The sequence below is a fragment of the Patella vulgata genome, chromosome 2 (assembly GCF_932274485.2).
Source record: "Patella vulgata chromosome 2, xgPatVulg1.2, whole genome shotgun sequence".
In the NCBI taxonomy this organism is placed as follows: domain Eukaryota; kingdom Metazoa; phylum Mollusca; class Gastropoda; family Patellidae; genus Patella; species Patella vulgata.
In genome coordinates, this window is record NC_065880.2 from 18,051,918 (window position 1) to 18,069,997 (window position 18,080).

The 18,080-nt window shown below is 35.9% G+C and overlaps 1 protein-coding gene across 1 annotated transcript in view; it reads right to left on the bottom strand.

The window, feature by feature from the left end:
• The window catches only part of LOC126811809 (proto-oncogene tyrosine-protein kinase receptor Ret), a 106,737-nt gene that overhangs the window by 52,871 nt on the left and 35,786 nt on the right, over positions 1-18,080 (bottom strand). The window contains exon 4 of the mRNA XM_056099175.1: positions 6,308-6,561. Within this exon, the coding sequence (XP_055955150.1) occupies positions 6,308-6,561 (254 nt within the window). The remainder of the gene's footprint in view (positions 1-6,307; positions 6,562-18,080) is intronic.

Genomic DNA, 18,080 nt, shown 5'->3' on the forward strand with positions numbered 1-18,080 from the left:
ACCAATCAATTTTTTTTTATCGCTGCTTAGATGTAGCATAAATTGCCCATCATTGAACACTTAAACCTAGTTTCACCATCTCACCTAATTAAAATCAATGATATTGTGTTCCAGAGTCTCAACCAATCAATTTTTTTTTTATCTCTGCTTAGATGTTGCAGAAATTGATCATAATCGAACCCAGTCAAGGTATTACCACACCAACACTTACACCGAGTTTCCGAGTATCACCCAATTAGAATCAAAGTTATCGGGTTCCAGAGTCTCAACCATTTAAATTGTTTATATCTGTTTAGATGTAACAAAAATTGCTCATCATACCGAGTTTGCTTATTATACCTCAATTAGGAGCGTGTTTGTGTTCCTAGGGTGTTTCACTTTTCACTTTTTTTGGAATTTCTAAGGTTTCTCCCCTCACCGAAGTCCACTCGGGGTCAAACTTACACCGTAATATTTTCAGAATTTTCTTGCCGAAAATGGCTGCCGGCGGCCATTTTTTCCAAAATTGCGACTATTTTCTGGATTTTCGGACGTTTTGAGCTTGACAGATCACATAGAAAGGCCAGGTATGGCTTGTAATGTGTCTATTTTATGCTTTTCAGGTATGTAGAGTCCATTCCCACTATCTTAAATAAGATTGTCAGAATCCAAGATGGCGCCCCAAATCTTCTATTTTCGTGACATGGAAAAGCAGTTCAGAATGACACTGATCTACCTTTGGTTGAAAATGGCGCAAGGTAATGACTGAAGGTGAAGTTCCGATGGAGTATATTCACAACACTATTAATCTGGCAGAACTATGACTGAACCTGGAAATTGTTTACAAAGCTTTTTTTCATGATTGATTTTAGTAGCCTAAGGTGTCCTCTTTCAGAATGTGCCGGGTGAACCTCGGTAACCCTTGAGCGTTCTGAGAAATTCAAGATGGCATCCAAGACGGCCGGCATTTCACTAAATACACTGAGCTCGTTCATTATGTTGTGACGATTATTTCACCAAACCAAACTATATCTAGAGACAAATTATATATTTCTTGATATAGTAGCAAATGAGTGATACAATAACACTACATACATGCCTATCAGGAGCACCAGGACCACATGGATCGGCCCTGGAAAGGGGGGCACAAGCTGTTTTTTGAATATTTAAAAAAACCCAACAAATTCTACCCGTAAAACACGAAAATAACTAGGTAATATTCAGTTTAATCGTCTAGTCATGTTTCTGGCTGCAACCTGCAAAATACTGTATATTCTAAGCCATCCCTAGTGTAGCTACAAACACGCGTACTACATGTCACTCTTGCATCCACATCTGATGAACCACGTAACAGACTCCGGAGCACGTTGACCGGTTGTAATGTTCTCAATTTAGTGTCCTTAACCAAGCAATATAGTTCCTGCGGACTACGATCTTCCAGTCAAGGCCACACAATAGCTTGGTGATGACATGTTTTTACGTTCCCTACACATGCATCATTCTTTGGAGCAAGACTACATGGTTTAGGTGGGGATGATGACGACAGATTTCCCGTTTTGGATGCCTATACCCTCCAACGTGTTTCAGACAGCGATTTGCAATAGCTCTGTCTATAACAAGCTTCTTACAATGGAATCACCAATCGAGGAAAGAACAACCGTTGACATTGGTTCAACTTCTGAGAAACATGTCCAGTACCATTGAAATCCTGTCAGCTCATGTTCTTACTGGATGTGACACAGTTACTTGCTGTTACGTCTTGGGGAAAGGAATAGCTTTGAAAGTGGTGAGAGCTTGATTGTATTCTCTCTCCAGACGCTCTAATAGAATCTGTGCTTGTACAGGCCACTGTACATGTCAGCTGGTTATGGACAAAGTTCTAGCAAATCGATGTCCGAAACACGCTGGAGGGTATGCACAATTGAACATCCAAAACTGAAATGTATGGTCAGCACCCCCCCCCCCACCCAAACCATGTAGTCTTGCTCAACGAATGATGCATTTGCAGGGAACTTGATCCGGAACTGTTTTGCTGGGTGAAGGTTACTACAGTGAGAACATTACAACCGGCCAACATGCACCAGAGTCTGTCATGTGGCCCTGGAGCTCCTGATAGGCATGTATGTGGTGTTATCATATTACTCATATGCTCCTATGTCCAGAAATATAGATTGTCTCTAGATATCATTTGGTTTGGTGAAATAATCGCCCCCAACCGCCGCTAACGAGTTAAAGGGCCATATTATCTGGTATTTTGGATTTTACTATCATCTAATCACCCCACAACATAATGAACGGTTATAGTGTATTTAGAGAAATGCCGGCCGTCTTGGATGCCATTTTGAATTTCTCAAAACGCTCAAGCGTTACCGAGGTTCACCCGGTACATTCTGAAAGAGGACACCTTAGGCTACTTAAATCAATCATAAAAAAACTTTGTAAACAATTTCCAGGTTCAGTCATAGTTCTGCCAGATTAATAGTGTTGTGAATATACTCCATCGGAACTTCACCTTCAGTCATTACCTTCAGCCATTTTCAACCAAAGGTGGATCAGTGTCATTCTGAACATCATTTTGGCCCTGATAATGAATTTTATGAGTGCAAAATTTATTATCAGGGCCAAAATGATGTTCAGAATGACATAGTCTTTGAAAAATGCTTTTCCATGTCACGAAAATAGGGAATTTGGGGCACCATCTTGGATTTCCACCATCTTGGATTCTGACTATCTCATTTAAGATAGTGGGAATGGACTCTGCATACCTAAAAAGCATAAAATAGATACATTACAAGCCATACCTGACCTTTCTAAGTGATCTGTCAAGCTCAAAACGTCCAAAAATCCAGAAAATAGTCGCAATTTTGGAAATAATGGCCGTCGGCAGCCATTTTTGGCAAGAAAATTCTGAAAATATTACGGTGTAAGTTTGACCCCAAGTGGATTTCGGTGACGGGTAGAAACCTTAGAAATTCCAAAAAAAGTGAAAAGTGAAACACCCTAGTTCCCATGTGTTGGCCTATCAAATTGATGTCTCTACTTAGCCTGAACAGAAATGCTCATCCTTGAACTTAGTCAAGGTATTGATGTAATGAAACTATACGCCAAGTTTCACCACTCTCGCCCAACCAGCATCAAAGTTATTGTGTCCTGAAGGTATCGTGCTCCTTATCACCCTGGTTACCCTGAGCAGAAAATTGCTGTAATTGATGCATCAATTTTCATTCCTCCAAATCAATTAGAATCAAAGTTATCGTTTTCCAAAGCAACGACCAACCATATTGCTTAATTATCTCTGCATACCTAAGCAGAAAATGCTCGTCTCTGCGTTCCATCGAAGCATTTGCCTAAATATACACTTACGCAAAGTTTGAACAGTCTAGCTCAAGTGTGACCGACATACTGACGGACAAGCCTATTTTAAAGATATATTCCCGCTTACAAACTGGGTGATTTAATGGTATATATGGACTAAAAACATATTCAAACTACATGTAATTAATTTGTCATAATTTTGCTTCAAATCCTTCGATCAAACCAGGTCATGTTTACGTCAAGTGACTTACCTTTCTTGAAAGTCAGAGGAGAATTCATTGCATACATAAGACGATGTTGTCTTTAATAGCTTACTATTTATTACAAATATCGAATCCTAATTAAATTCTCGGTTTATCCACTACCCGCGTCTTTTTTATCTCAGAAAGTGTTGTACGTTTAACTCTTCATAAAGTTTATCAACTTGTACATCAAGCGCTCAATGTTCGCGTGTGACCTTTGACATCACGCGTGCAGAAATTCCTAATCGTCGGGCTGTCGATTAGACAAACCCTTACATTTTTGTCCTGTATACGCTCCATGAGTCTTTTTCGGGTAATCCAGTATTTTTCTAGTAAGATTTGATATCTCTAATTTCCATATATACCAAAATTGCCATACTTTTATTGGAAATAACCATCCGATAAATACTTTTCTGGGAACCCATCTTTAAAAGTCCCCCCTATTTTCAAAAGGCGGGGAACAAAAATCCTAAAAAATTCTTAAAATTTTAATAATGTAAAAGATACGAATATAATATAAATTTGTCTTGCGTAATGATAAGTAGCGTGAACATTTTATGTTAGTAAAAACTAAATGTTATCATAAAAATAATTCATTTACACACCACAAATCTTTTAACAACACAAAATGTGAGACATTGACTATTTAAACGGTTGCCTTCCCCGGGGGTTGATCTTTGTGTTTTTTTCGTATCACTTAAGGCCGTTTTCGCAGTAATCATCTGCAAAATATTCAGAATAATTTCTTTTTACTAACAACTAAGTATAAATTCTCAGTTGGTAAAAGATTTTCTGAATGTCAGTATAAATTAATCTGGAATTAATTCGGACTTTTGCGAATATTAAAAACATTGAAATTATTAAAAGACTTCCCTTGCGGATAGAATGATTCAAAGCCTCGTCAGAGATATACTTTTTCTGCTGGCGGCAATATCGACTTGTTAGATTGTCTTATTAGAACCCGATGACAGATGGTAGCAGAAGTGTGAAATAAATCTTATTAGAAGTATGTTGACATTTCAAACTTCCTTATTTAAGTTTCCGCTGTGTGTCAAGCAATCAGAGGAGGGAGATTTGTGTTCCCAATGCAATTAGTTAGAAACTTCGAAGTTATATTTAACAATTTATGAACTAGTCACTAAATAATACAACATGTAATTGTAAAGGTGTGTTAAAACATGGGAACTGTGTCTAAATAAAGAAATAAAGAACACATAAAATAACCATTTTGAAAATCCGATAATCCTACAACTACCAGCAGCTTCTACTACGACTCCTAGAGAGAGTAAGAGTTTTACGTCCACTCGACACAAACTACGTCATCTCGGTACTAACACATTGTTCAATTTTATTTCAATAATTCGCTTGTGCGTAGGGGTCTTTAGCAGTGGAAGGAAACTGGAGGGCCCGGAGAAAACCCACGAGGTTGGAAAGGCGACCATATTCCTTGTCACGTACAGTCTGGGAATCGAAGCAACGCCAGTTGGAAAACCAAAGCGCCTCTTAAACTCGTAAATTAGAATTGACACCAACACGAAATCTTTTTTATTACTAACAAACGAAAATCCCCAGAGGCCACTCTACAGAATTGTTGGCACTTTGGGGGGAAAAGTTATTTTCGATTTGACGTTATTTTGTCTATAATGTTACTTCGCGCCTGCTCAAGTTAGCTTTCGCACAATATTTGAGACTAATCTGCCAATCATCCACTGGGTTAGTTTCGGTCTGATTTCCAGTCTGGTGTTATCCTACAAATTTAACTTTCGTGTATAGGATATCAAATCATACCAAAATGTAAAATACCAAAAACTTCTATGTTAATAATTTATACCATAGTGAAAATGGGCATTAGAACATTAACCAACATTATAGGATTTAAGTTTATTTCCGTTTTATGTTTGTTGAGTTGAACTTACAGTGTGTTAAAACTTATAGCAAGCAGATGTCTTGATGACCTAACCTACCAAAGTTTTGATTCGGAGAGTTTGGATATATGCTCGAGTTGATGCCCTAGTTAAAGACTCTGGTTAACGAACACCCTAATAACTTAATTTGAAAAACAAAATGTTAAAAATGCGTGTGTAAATTTACAACCAAAGTATAAAAACTCAATAGTGTCTTGACACGAACTCGACACTAACTCATCTTTGCTTGACCCACAACTTGAAACGACCCATTGTATGGAATTTTCTTGGACTTCAAATATACTTTTATCAGTTCCACTTAAGTGTTCCAGACTACATGAACTAAATCAAACACAGTCCAACGTTACAAGTGACAGTAAATATTATCTTTAGACTACGATATCTGATAATATTGGTCTTGTCAGTACAATATTATATCTATTGTAAATTAGCCATATTCAGTCGTTTCGTGTGTTTATTTTACACTTAATATAAACGATTCGGTTGATAAAATTATACCGACATTTTGTTCCGTGTTATTATCTGATACATAGGTGGAGATTTCAATCGCGTAGTTCTCGGTTCATAGTGGATCAATTTGAATGAAATTTTCAGCAAATTGCCTTTACATTATCTCGTTTTTAACTGCCAACTCGTTATCATATCTCCCATAATGTATCTGTAAACCAAACGCATCAAAATGACAGGAACATGTTAATCGAATTATCGTATGACGGGCTACTTGAATTGCTGAGGTCTGTCAGGCCTATTGTCTAGTGATTCTTTTGTTAATGCCTTTACATCAAAATAAAATGAAAGAAATTAATCAATTTTATAATAAAACATATTGTAACATATGATACTTACGTTAGTTATATTTATTTCCTGTATTTGTAGGTTTGTTCTTTGGAAGAATGGCGGATTGTCGTCGACGTCGGAAACGACGACGAAAAAGGGTTGTTGGCTGCTTCCCACTGATTGGCCATCTATTTTGAGGTCACAGGTCACATTAAAGTTTATATTATCTTTTTCTTCTCTATCCAATTCCTGTTTGAGAATCAACTGTAATCCATTGTCACTAATACGAAAGTTTTTACTCAGGTACGAATTCATTGCCGTATCTTAAATAAAGAATTCGTGATGATTAAAAAATAAGTTCTCATGTTCAGTATAAAACATGCTGCCTCATGTAGGATATTTTATTTTATTTTTTTTTTTATATTTACTTTACAATATTGGGACAGCAGTCGACCTGTGAGAGCTCCCGACTAGAATGATGTCCGGATATTTCTCAAGCTCGGTCCCTACATGTAAAGGAGTGTCGTTCGTGGGACTGGCTGGAAAGTGTTGCCTAGACGTTCAGATGGGACAAACAAATCGAGGTCCGTAGGTTACTATCAAAATGGTTTAACGTGTGTACTGCGTAGATCATAAAGTATGTAGGTTACGTTGCAAGGGATAGGTTTTACCGGGTTATACGGTTTGTTGCTTAAGACCAGTACCCCCACTACACACACCACCACCACAACCTTTACTGCTTAGCGATATTGGTCATTATGCCGTTGAGTGTGTAAGAAGAATTGAACAATTATTCTACATTTAGTATGTATGTAATGGAGATATAAAATATGCCAGTCCCTACAAACTAGTAGAACTTAATTGTTATCATGTTACAATGAAAATGTCATGATTGGGGAGGGATTTATTTTTATTAATTTGTATCTGAATTCAGAAACGTTTGACTTTGTTGCAGTCTTTAAATGATGGCGTCATTTTGATGGGGTAATTCCCACGCGTGCAAATTGAGCCCATGTGACATCGGCAATAAATGTCTTCTGTCTTCAGCAAGATGTCTCTTGATCCTGCAGAGAGAAAGCCAATTGAACATGTATTTAGAAGACTAACTATAGTACATCCTAGTCGGTGTGATCTGCCCAGAAATGAAATTATGATACACAATTCATCTCACGTACGACTCTTAAGCATATTTGATGATCAAAAGCGGAGCTTAGTTTACAGAGATTGTTAAGTAGAATAAAATTAGACAGATGAAATCTATTTTTCATCTTTAGATTTATATTTCTTCTTGTGTTATCTCTTCTAACCAAGGGACAAAAAAAGTTTATAGATTACGAAATATGAAACTTATATTTATGGTATAAAATTTGACATGCTGGTGGTTAATCGCCAAGGAAGTTAACACTACAGTTTTTACATGTTGTACCTCCGTGAATTCTAGAGACCAGTGTTGCGCCATTACCTATCCTCGGATGGTTGCAGTGGGATGGTTTCCATCTGACAAGGAATAGGTTCGGCGTCTTAACCCCGCGGGGTTTCTCCACTATATCCGATTTTCACCCCGCGGCTAAGGACCCTTACACACAAGAGAATCATTGAAATAAAACTGAGCACATATTAGTCCCGAAATGTCTTAGTTTGTCACGATTTGTCCTGTCGATTATTTCAGTGGGTGTATTTTCGTTCTAGCACAGAAAATAACAACTTCCATAATTTAGATATCACAATAAAGTTAAAATCAAATATATCGTTTTTCTTCAACCTTCAAATGTGCTCTAATTGGTTTAACCTTGGCTTGAGCAAATATTTTTTTTATTGTAGTCCAATTAAATCATTGTGGCACTTTTAAACCATTTGTAAAATAAAAAAAATGGTTTCGTAGACATAAATATGTAGTGTTACAAATATGGCATCCCCAAAAAACAACTTCAAGACAACATGGCGGTATGTTCGAAGATTTATAATCTTATACATAGTTCGCCTGGAAGATAAAGTATTCTCAATGACCAAAAAGCGAAGAATAAAAGATGAAATATCCTGTCCTTTTTTACGGATCTCGGGTGACTTATTGTGTTTAGTTTGTAATAAACTGGCCACAAGAAGGCAATGCTAAATACGTGACTGTCGCTACGGAATGCCAATTTACCCTGTTTAGACCGGCCTCCAAGTATTATTTCCTATTTTTTGTAAACTCGGGAAATTTCAATTAAATACCCAGAGAATAGCCATTGAAAAATAAAAATTAGGACTAGTAGGTCTTATGTTTTAATGTACAAATGTATCTGGCATCAAGTAATATTTCTCATTGTTTTTAATTATTGTAATGATATTCCAATTGGACATACAGATATGGAAAGTATAAGAAAATGTTTGGCTTGTATACAGAAGGATATTAAAGGAAATCCGTATAATAGACCCTACCTCGGCAAATGTTTTGTTTTAACTCTGGTAATCGAATTAAATATAGGAAATGTCACATAGCACGGAACGAAAACAGTAATTAATATATCAGATATACGTACAGAAAACATTTCCGGCGAACTAATACTCTGGCTATAATCTAATGTCTATTACATTTCATTTCGCCAAGATTCAAAAGTTGTAATACTATACGTAGAAGCGGAATATGGTAACTAAACTAACTAAATCATAATATTTACATATATGGGCAATTCTTTTAATTCGTCTACGTGTGTTTTCTAATCAAAATAGTTGATAACCCTCTGGTGCTATTACTTTATACTTCTATTAAAGGTATGGCTGTTTTACATCATTACTGGAGGTCGGGTGTTCGATCCCTGCATTGGCCGAGAAAGTTCATCCAGATTTTCCGGCGTGGTTCTCCCTTGTCAGTGATGCAGGACGGAGGGGCTGACTAGGAAAGCTGTCTAGTCGTTCGATGGGACGAAAAACCGAGGTCCCGTGTACACATTGGCGTGCACGTAAAAGATCCCTTGGCAGTTGGAATTCGATATAAGAGTAGGCCGTAGTGCCGCTGTCCGGGCAAAATTTCCCTCATAGCACACTGTATGGCGTATGCCCGTCTTCATTAGCCCAGGTTAGGAGCAGAACAGTAGGACGTTAAACTCCATTTCATTTCATTTCATTTACATCATTAAAACTTGCATCGATTAAGCATCAGTTAAGCTTTTCGAGAAATCAATTATCAACGGTTATACAAAAATATGAAAACTATATAGGGTACCAAAATAGAAACATGGTTATGGTGTTTCAATGGAAACCGGATCAGTTGGATAATAACTAATCTGATACCTACTTTTAGCTAATACCATGTATTCAAAATATAACACAGATATAGTACATTTTATCCGTAACAAAGTTTCGAAGAATCGGAAAGTGACGCAAATAAAGGAAAGCAGTAATTGTTACCGACTGAAGAAGTAGTGGTAACAGCTAAACAGACGATAATTCCTGTGAAGACGAAAAGTTGTTGCAAGAGATTAGTAGAGGATGAATATGTTCGAAACCAACTATTCTTAAAAAGAATTGGCTGTCACGTGGTCAGAAATAACGAGAAGAAAAGAAAATTAAAATTCTATTTGGAATGTTTTTAACCAGATTTATCACATACGTAAAATTGGTGCATAACCCTTTAAGAATAAAACATCTAAATGTATTGGTGTCCGCTTTCTACATTTTCCATGTAAATGTAGGAAAGGAAACCCCCGTATATTTGAACTAATCATATGTTAATAATTTGTAAAGATATATCCAATGAAAATGTTAATGGGTGTATAGTTCTATTCTTTGGAACCTTATAATGTTTCTAAAAGCAAATATTAATATAATATGAGTGTATATAAAATGATTTACCTCAATTTTTAAATTCATATTGTAATTTTTAATCAATTAAAATCAATCAAATACGCGAAGAGTTTAAATTGCAGTTTGTGCCTGCTTAGTCCATTATTCACTTTTTATTTATTATTATTATTTTGTCGTTTGTGATCAGCCATTTTATTCATTTCTGCATTGTACACGAGGTCGTAGACTGATTTTGAAATGTTGAATGTGTCTTAAATATTGGATATTAGGATACCATATTTTCACGGTAAGATAACAACGCCAATATTGGTTAAAATGGATCAATATTAAATTTTAATTCGCATATTATATATAATATAAGATTTAGTTCCTTGGTGAATACTGATAGGTCGGGCTGAGTGTTCAGAATGGATTGTGCTTCTAGAATAAAATCAAGATTTGGATAGGCGGTAAGCAAGCACACCGTTAAATTCTCATGCCGTGTTTCTCTTTTATGTCCTTGTCAGGAATGTCATCTTCAAGCATGTTCCACAGTTGTCTCAAAGGCTACCATCTATCAGATGGCCCTTTCATCAGAATTACAAAATGCTCCCAATTATCTTCTAGTCATGCCGTCGATAATCTTACACAATGGATTTAATGACAATATTGATCTAACTATAGGAAATTACAGCATTAACTAGATTTAGCACTTAATTGATTAGTATTGTCAATTGAAAGATACGCACCCTATTGTCCAATACATGTTGTCCTCAAAAGAGTCATATTACCCTTCAATATTTTTTTTTTGGAATGTTTGCACGATAGGAACTCATATCACCACGACCTTTAGCAGATAACTTTTGTCATTATCAATGGGTTCTCAAAAAACAGATAAACGTACTCCAGTCCTCACATAGCTCACATGATGAATCTATCGATTTTTCGACTTTTCCAGATCATTTTCTGGTTCAGTCGGGGGTCTCGACAACGACATATTGAATTTGTGACAGAAAGCGCAATTGACCCGTTTTTTTTGTATATTTAAACGATCGTTACAATAACGGTGTAATCTATCAGTAATTGTGGTATGACTATAAGATTTATCATTGAACTGACCTCCGTCATACTATTTAAGTACTGAGGTCTGTATTACCGAGCCGCAAATAAAACAATCAATGATTAGTCCTAAACACTATTTTTTAGATAAACAGTGATTTGACGATATACATAATCTTCAAGGTTGATTGATTAAAGAACCATTATGTAAGATTTAGAAAAAGAGCTTTTCGTTCTCGCTATAATGGTTCACAATAGATGCTGAAGAATGAATATATTGAAAATTTCAATCAAATTACTTTATTCTATGCAAAGTAATGAGTGATTGAATTTTTTTACAAGATTTAGCCGAAATAATCTCGATAGTCAAGTACCATTGCCATGATAATAAACGAAGTCTCGGATGCCCAGTTTAATTTTTGCCAATCAATTGGTGCCGGTGATCTAATCCATTTTATATCTCGACCTTTCGATGATCTTATGAGAGTTGATTATGGGCATGTGAACAAATATATCATTTGTGTAAATGTATATATATCATTTGATACCAGAATAAAAGACCTAATGGGCAGGTTTAGCTCTTGCATAATACATCTTTAAGTAATAGTTTACCAACCCAATGTTTAGGTTTCAAGGGTAATTGGTACACTGGTAAACTGAAGTGAGTCGAATGCCTTTGAATGACTATATTAAAATTACTATGGGCCAACTTGATTTAGTTACTATTCAGTACATCGAGTACTACCCGAAAACAATACCAAATCAAGTGTATGCCACATAGATGGAAAGTGATGTTAGTAACCATAAACTAGTATCCTCTATGTACCGTTAAAAACAATTCTACACGCTATAATGGCATTTTTATCTTCAAATATTTTAGATATTTCAAATCCGCCCAACTTCAATTGGCTTGGCGCATATGACCATTATTAGTATGCTTCTTCGAGAGTACAAATTCATCGCAACGTGAATAAAGTGGGCTTATTTTTTATATCGAGGCAGTCTATTGATTGTGAACATCAACGTTTGATGATGAGATGTGTTGAAAATAAGATAAGCATGGGTCTGTTCTCACGACAATTATAGCCCAGACCAAATATTTTTTAGGTTTAAAGGAGAAATCCCGGATATGTTTTAGCGAATAAAATTTGGGTATTTGATTTTCATGCTCGTAAAAAAAAAACATTCTTTTATAACTACTGTTCGCATTCATTTGTTTATTGAGCACTGAATAAATTCTTCTGTCCCTAAATGTCATTTTTACAGACATGTTTATGCGATTCATTAAAGCACGAAATACTCCAGATTTTATTACTTCCAGTAGCGATTTACCTAAAAGTGGTAGTTCAGGCCAAATTAACTTTGGAAGCGGACTTTTTTCTTTTCCACAACTTTAAATGAAAAGACTGGGTGTTTGTGCGGGATCCTATTCTGGTACAAAATAGCCATGTATGACAAAACCGTGAATATCCTAATTATTTATATTAACAAAAATATAACGGATGAAATGTGTAACTAAACTACAATTCAAATAGTTCAGTTATCATACAAGAGCTTGATACAGCACACTTATCTATCAGTGTGTGCAGATCACACTACCCTTTTGCTTGGATATTACTTTCTGTCTATTGGTTTTGGGTGTGGTTTAAACATTATTTGATTGTAAATAATTGACAAAGGGATTGGGACGACATATAAAATTTTTTTAAAAATTGTCCCAGTGAATATAATATAATATGTTGACGGGTTTAAATCGGTTAAAGTAGCAATATTGTTATTAATTTAAACAACGTTGTCAACGTCCAGCCTTTGCACAGAGTTAAAAACATGCTGTATTCTATTTACAAATTTATTGAATTTTATGCTATGTTCCGACTATCCCGAGTCGTTCTGCGATTGAAATAGTGGTTTTAATCGTGGAGTAATCGTGGTGATCCTATCAGGTCATATATATTGAGGTCATTCATAGCAATCGTGTTGATTGTATCGAAAGGTATCCGATCATATCTGCACTTACCGCATCGTAGACTCAATAGCGACAATCCTATCGCAACGCATCGCCCGACAGTGGGGCCATAACATAACAAACCTCCACATCTCTCAAGTACAAGTCTTGAGAATGGGCATTATATAAGAATATTGTAAGTACTGGAGCTTAAACTATTACAATTTCTAAATTAATATCCATATTCAACAATTAGTATTATTAAAAGCTAATTTATGACGAAATATTATTCTGGCTTGCAGGTTTTTATTTCCTTTCACTCAATATTTCCCATAATATTCGAAATTAAAAACACGAATTATAATTCAATATTGGTCCATTTCAATCAATAATGATGTTATCTTGCCGTGAAAATATGGGATCCTAATATCCAATATTTAAGAAACAATGCAAATTTTATAATCAATACACGAGTCGTCCACTCTATGGTTTCTTGCGCCATTTGTAACGAATAAAGTAACAAATATCCTACAAGACAACGTGGAAGTAATTAGCAATGGCCGATTCACAAACGACAAAATAATATTTTTAAAAAAGATCAGAATGGACTAAGCAGGCCAAAATGACTGTCGTTCAATTTCATGTATTTCACCGAACATAATTGTCGCATATCTAGCATGCATTAAAATAGTGCCACTTTATACATTCCCAAATGGCGTTATTTTATTGAAGACAATTTCTCTTGTAAACATAAAAACTTCAAACCGAATGATTGCTTTAATGTTGCAATTTTCAGCTTTGTGATCATTGCATAAAATATACGTTTTTATTGGTGATCATCATTGGTTTTGTTTATCTCAATGCACAACGGAAACCAAATAACTGTTCTAAAACAATGATGGCGGTGTTAAAGTAACTGCGATAGCCATCATCAAGTCTGGAGGCCTTAAAGCTACCATCCCATATTTTACGAGTCTCTGAAATAAAAGTTCGTTTAAATCTGCATATGAAATGCCAAAGTGTATAGATAAAGGTTGGAAGTTTCAGCTCAAATATTCAGCAGACTGGACATGGTCGTCATTCCTTTGTTGAAAATCTTAATCTTTTAGTCCGTCTGGCTTTGTTTCTTCATCGAGTGACCTCTAAAAGGCGACCATTGTATATCTTTCCTAAACGCTCTATAGATCAAAGCGAAATTCTACTATTTGCTTGAAAACGACAAAAAATAACCCCAGAAGAGTTGGGAAAAGATGTCACTGCACACGGGTTTCAGTTATAGATACGTTTGTGCACGCAGAAGATGACTGCTAGTCTCCAACTCATACCTGACAACTGGACATTGATAAATCTCCACAGAGCTTCGGATAAGCATAATATAATTAACCAGTTCTGTTTACTAAAATATATATGGGATATTTACTTTAAATACAATACAAGGGAAAAAGGAATGTTGGAATTTTGCGTTTTAAGTTCTGAAAATCGATCACAACCCCTGTGAGCAAAATTTGATTTGATTTAATTTAATGATGTAAACAATCGGACGGGTTAAAAAAAATTCAGATTGTTGTTAATCAATGGGTTTTTGAGGATCTCAAAATATCTGCTCTTAAATGAACATCTCCATTTATGATGCATGCAAACTGTCATCTTAGCTTTCGAACTTTATCAAGACAAAGATAAATATCATATTACTCAAAGAAAGCAAGATAGTTTACGCTGGCATTTACTAAATTAAAAAAATAATGTTACTCAAATGGTTGGAGGGCAATCTAATAATTCGTAACTTTTTTTTATCGAAGCACAATAAAGTCTAAATTTTCATTAGAAAACCCCGGGGCAAATTACCAGAAAGGAAAGTTATCAGTCACTTTGTTTCAACATAAAAGTGCAATGAATAAATTAAAGTAGTATCGGGTGCTTTAGAAAGAGTATACTCTGTCTCTTACACGACTTGTTTTGCGTCAAGGAGCTAAATCTGTATGATTTTCGTCAAAAATGTGTTGAACTTGGCTAATATGTTTTATTTCAATTAGGGACGGGCTAATTTCTGTATGATAAAAAAATTGTTTCAGGGGGTTACGCGATAGTCAGCTAGTTTACTAATTTACTTTATTATAGGCTTGCTCTGTAGATAGCGGCTTTTATTTATAGGCGTAAAAGTTTTATAGAATATGTGAAATCGATTACTTTATGACCATTTTAAAGTTGTAATTAGACGCAGAATGCGGAAATTGTAGTCGCATCATATCAAGTAGATATTTTATCGTGAAACTGTATGATGCAAAACACTAAATGGATTTATCAGCAAGTAAGGATTTGTCAGGTAATAGAGACTTTTGGCAAGCGTAAATTCCTGGCCCGTATCGCGTATCGGTATCGATTTTGCGTGTGACATGTGTATATTTCATACGTGATACGGCACACGGATACGGCAACACGTATCGAACAGCTTTCATATAATAGCATCGACTTTTTGCTACTTTTAGACGCTGAAATGTTGTGCCATAACGCTTTTACGAATCTATGTGTATCCTAGAACACGAAGGAGTATATTTGATGTGATTTTAACCATGATAAAGACTGGAAATTAAAAATAATTTTTGATGAGTTTTTCTCTGAATTTTCATAGTTTTCCTGTCTGTCTGTCCGCATGCTGATTGATCTACGTGCTAAATTTAGGGAGGTAGGTATGGTGGCTGATTGTATCATGTCGTGGTGTCGAGTGATATGACGGAAATTTGTAATGGACTGTGGTATTTCTTCATCGAATTTCAACTGTAGAGTATTATTTTATGTGCACGGCAATGTGTACACCGGAGCTTTTTTTGTCCAATCTAAAATACTAGACACTATTCTTTGCTAGGCCCTTAGTCCTGCACTACCGACAGGGAGAAACCACGCGGCAAAATCCCGGGGGACCAGGATTAGTGTACATAAACATAGTATTGAGAGAACTACGCCGACATCACGACATCCCGACAATCACGACGTTTTAACCCGACAGTACGACAGTTTTACGCGAAATTACATTTTTAATGCCGTGGTGTCGGGTTGTCGCCTTATGAAGGGCAACGCCACGACATCACGACATGATACCAATCAGTCACTATAGGTAGGACATACAAATCTGTAAATGATGGTATTCTAGGGTAAAGAGGTACAAACTTTCTGAAATGATATACATTAGTGAAACCAAAGATTGCTGTGGGGCCAAAGTCGAAGATTTTTAATAAGATTCGACATTAAATGTATTTTGAATGCCTCGGCGACTATCGAGCGACTTTACTCCCTCCAGGAATTTGTAGGCTGGGCACTTGACTAGTACTGATGGTGATCTAATGTATGGGGAATGTGGTTGACGCTACTGCCGATTGTGTGGGCTGGCTTATAGTGTCGGGTTGTAATTAAATCATATTCACTGATATAAAAAGTTTATACAGCTTTTGACATTAAAAACGTAAAAAACAAAGCATAAAGGCTGATACACGATTGGTTACCAAGAATGAATATGTCTGATAGATTTCATCTTTTCCCCACTTTTTTTGCTCCAGGATTCTGTCACATTAAACGTTCTCGTGGGCTAAAAGCTAAGGTAATAAATTTTTAAATTAGTCAGTGACGTTCAGAAATATACGGGATCAATGAGAGGTTTTATCATATTTTGTCCAGACTACTGCCAGGGGAGTGCGCAAAATGAAAGCAATTGATCTGTTAATTATGGTGGATAAAACATGTCATAATACGTTAAAACATAATACCATAATGGAAACTAACAATTCTGTTATCCTAAATTTAAATCAAATTAAGCAAAAATAATCCGTCTACTACTTTTTATACAATACATGGAATTCCCGAGGAATATAATGGACAAAACGACCACCTGTTAAAACAGCACTGATAGAAAAACATCCTTTGTATTGCCGACCACCTGTTAAAACAGCACTGACAGAAAAACATCCTTTGTATTGTATTTGGATGCCAAATTTTAAAAGCCATGAGAAGTTATGTTTGTCTATAGGGTGTGTCACAGTTGCCCCCAGCCTCCCGATGAAAGCAGAATACTTTTAAAATAGGTATACGTCTGTCTGTCAGTAAATCTGTCTTTTTCTGTACATTATCGAACACAGTAACTTTAATAGCTTCTAATAGAGTTAGAATGTTCAAACTTGGTGTAGGTGTTTATTAAGTGAGTGAATGTTCGATAATGTACATTTTCTCTATAGGCTAAACAGAGATAAACAATTTGATGTGTCGATACTTTAGGACACGATAAAGTTTATTCTAATTGAGTGAGACTGGCATAGTGTTTAGTATAGTTTCATTATATCACTACCTTGACTAAGTTATCTGCTTAGTATAATACTATATATATACTGTAGAGGTTATTTAAGTTTTCTAAATGATGCTCTGTTTAATGTATTGAAGTCGTTAGCTAGTACAAGTGACAACGAGAACCGGGCTAATGAGAGATACCTTGTAGATTAAGATCGGAAAATGACATCATAGTCTGGTAATCCAAATATAATAATCCCATGCTTTAGAAACGTGAACACCCGCCCTCATTGGTGCCCATATTAATACATTGTATTTAAATACGGGGTAGCGTCTGAGCAGCTGACCAATCAGATAAAGGAAGTTCCTGGCCAAATTCCCGGGGGCCAGTTCATGACTCGTTCCTGGAGTTTTACGTCCACTTCCACCAAGGGTGATATCGTAGAGTCCATGACTCATTGACGTATCCTCTTTATAAGACCGAGTGGGATTTATGTTTCTTTAGACATCATTTAATATTCTCAGAAGGACGTTCCCACAGCCTCCTCGGCTTGGAGTGAAGAAATCATTCAGTGTTGCTAGTGAAGACATCATTCAGACATCATAGAGCGGTCCTAGAGGGACGCTTAGCCGCCTCGGCTTAGAGGTCGGAATACCGACAACATGCAGTGTTCCTAGAAAGAAGAGCTTACCGCCACAAAACACAAGCTAGTGGACAGGGAACTTATATTTAGCTTATACTTAATGTCATAGCTGTGTGTGTAGTTTCCTTTATATAACCTTTGTATTATGGATGTTATA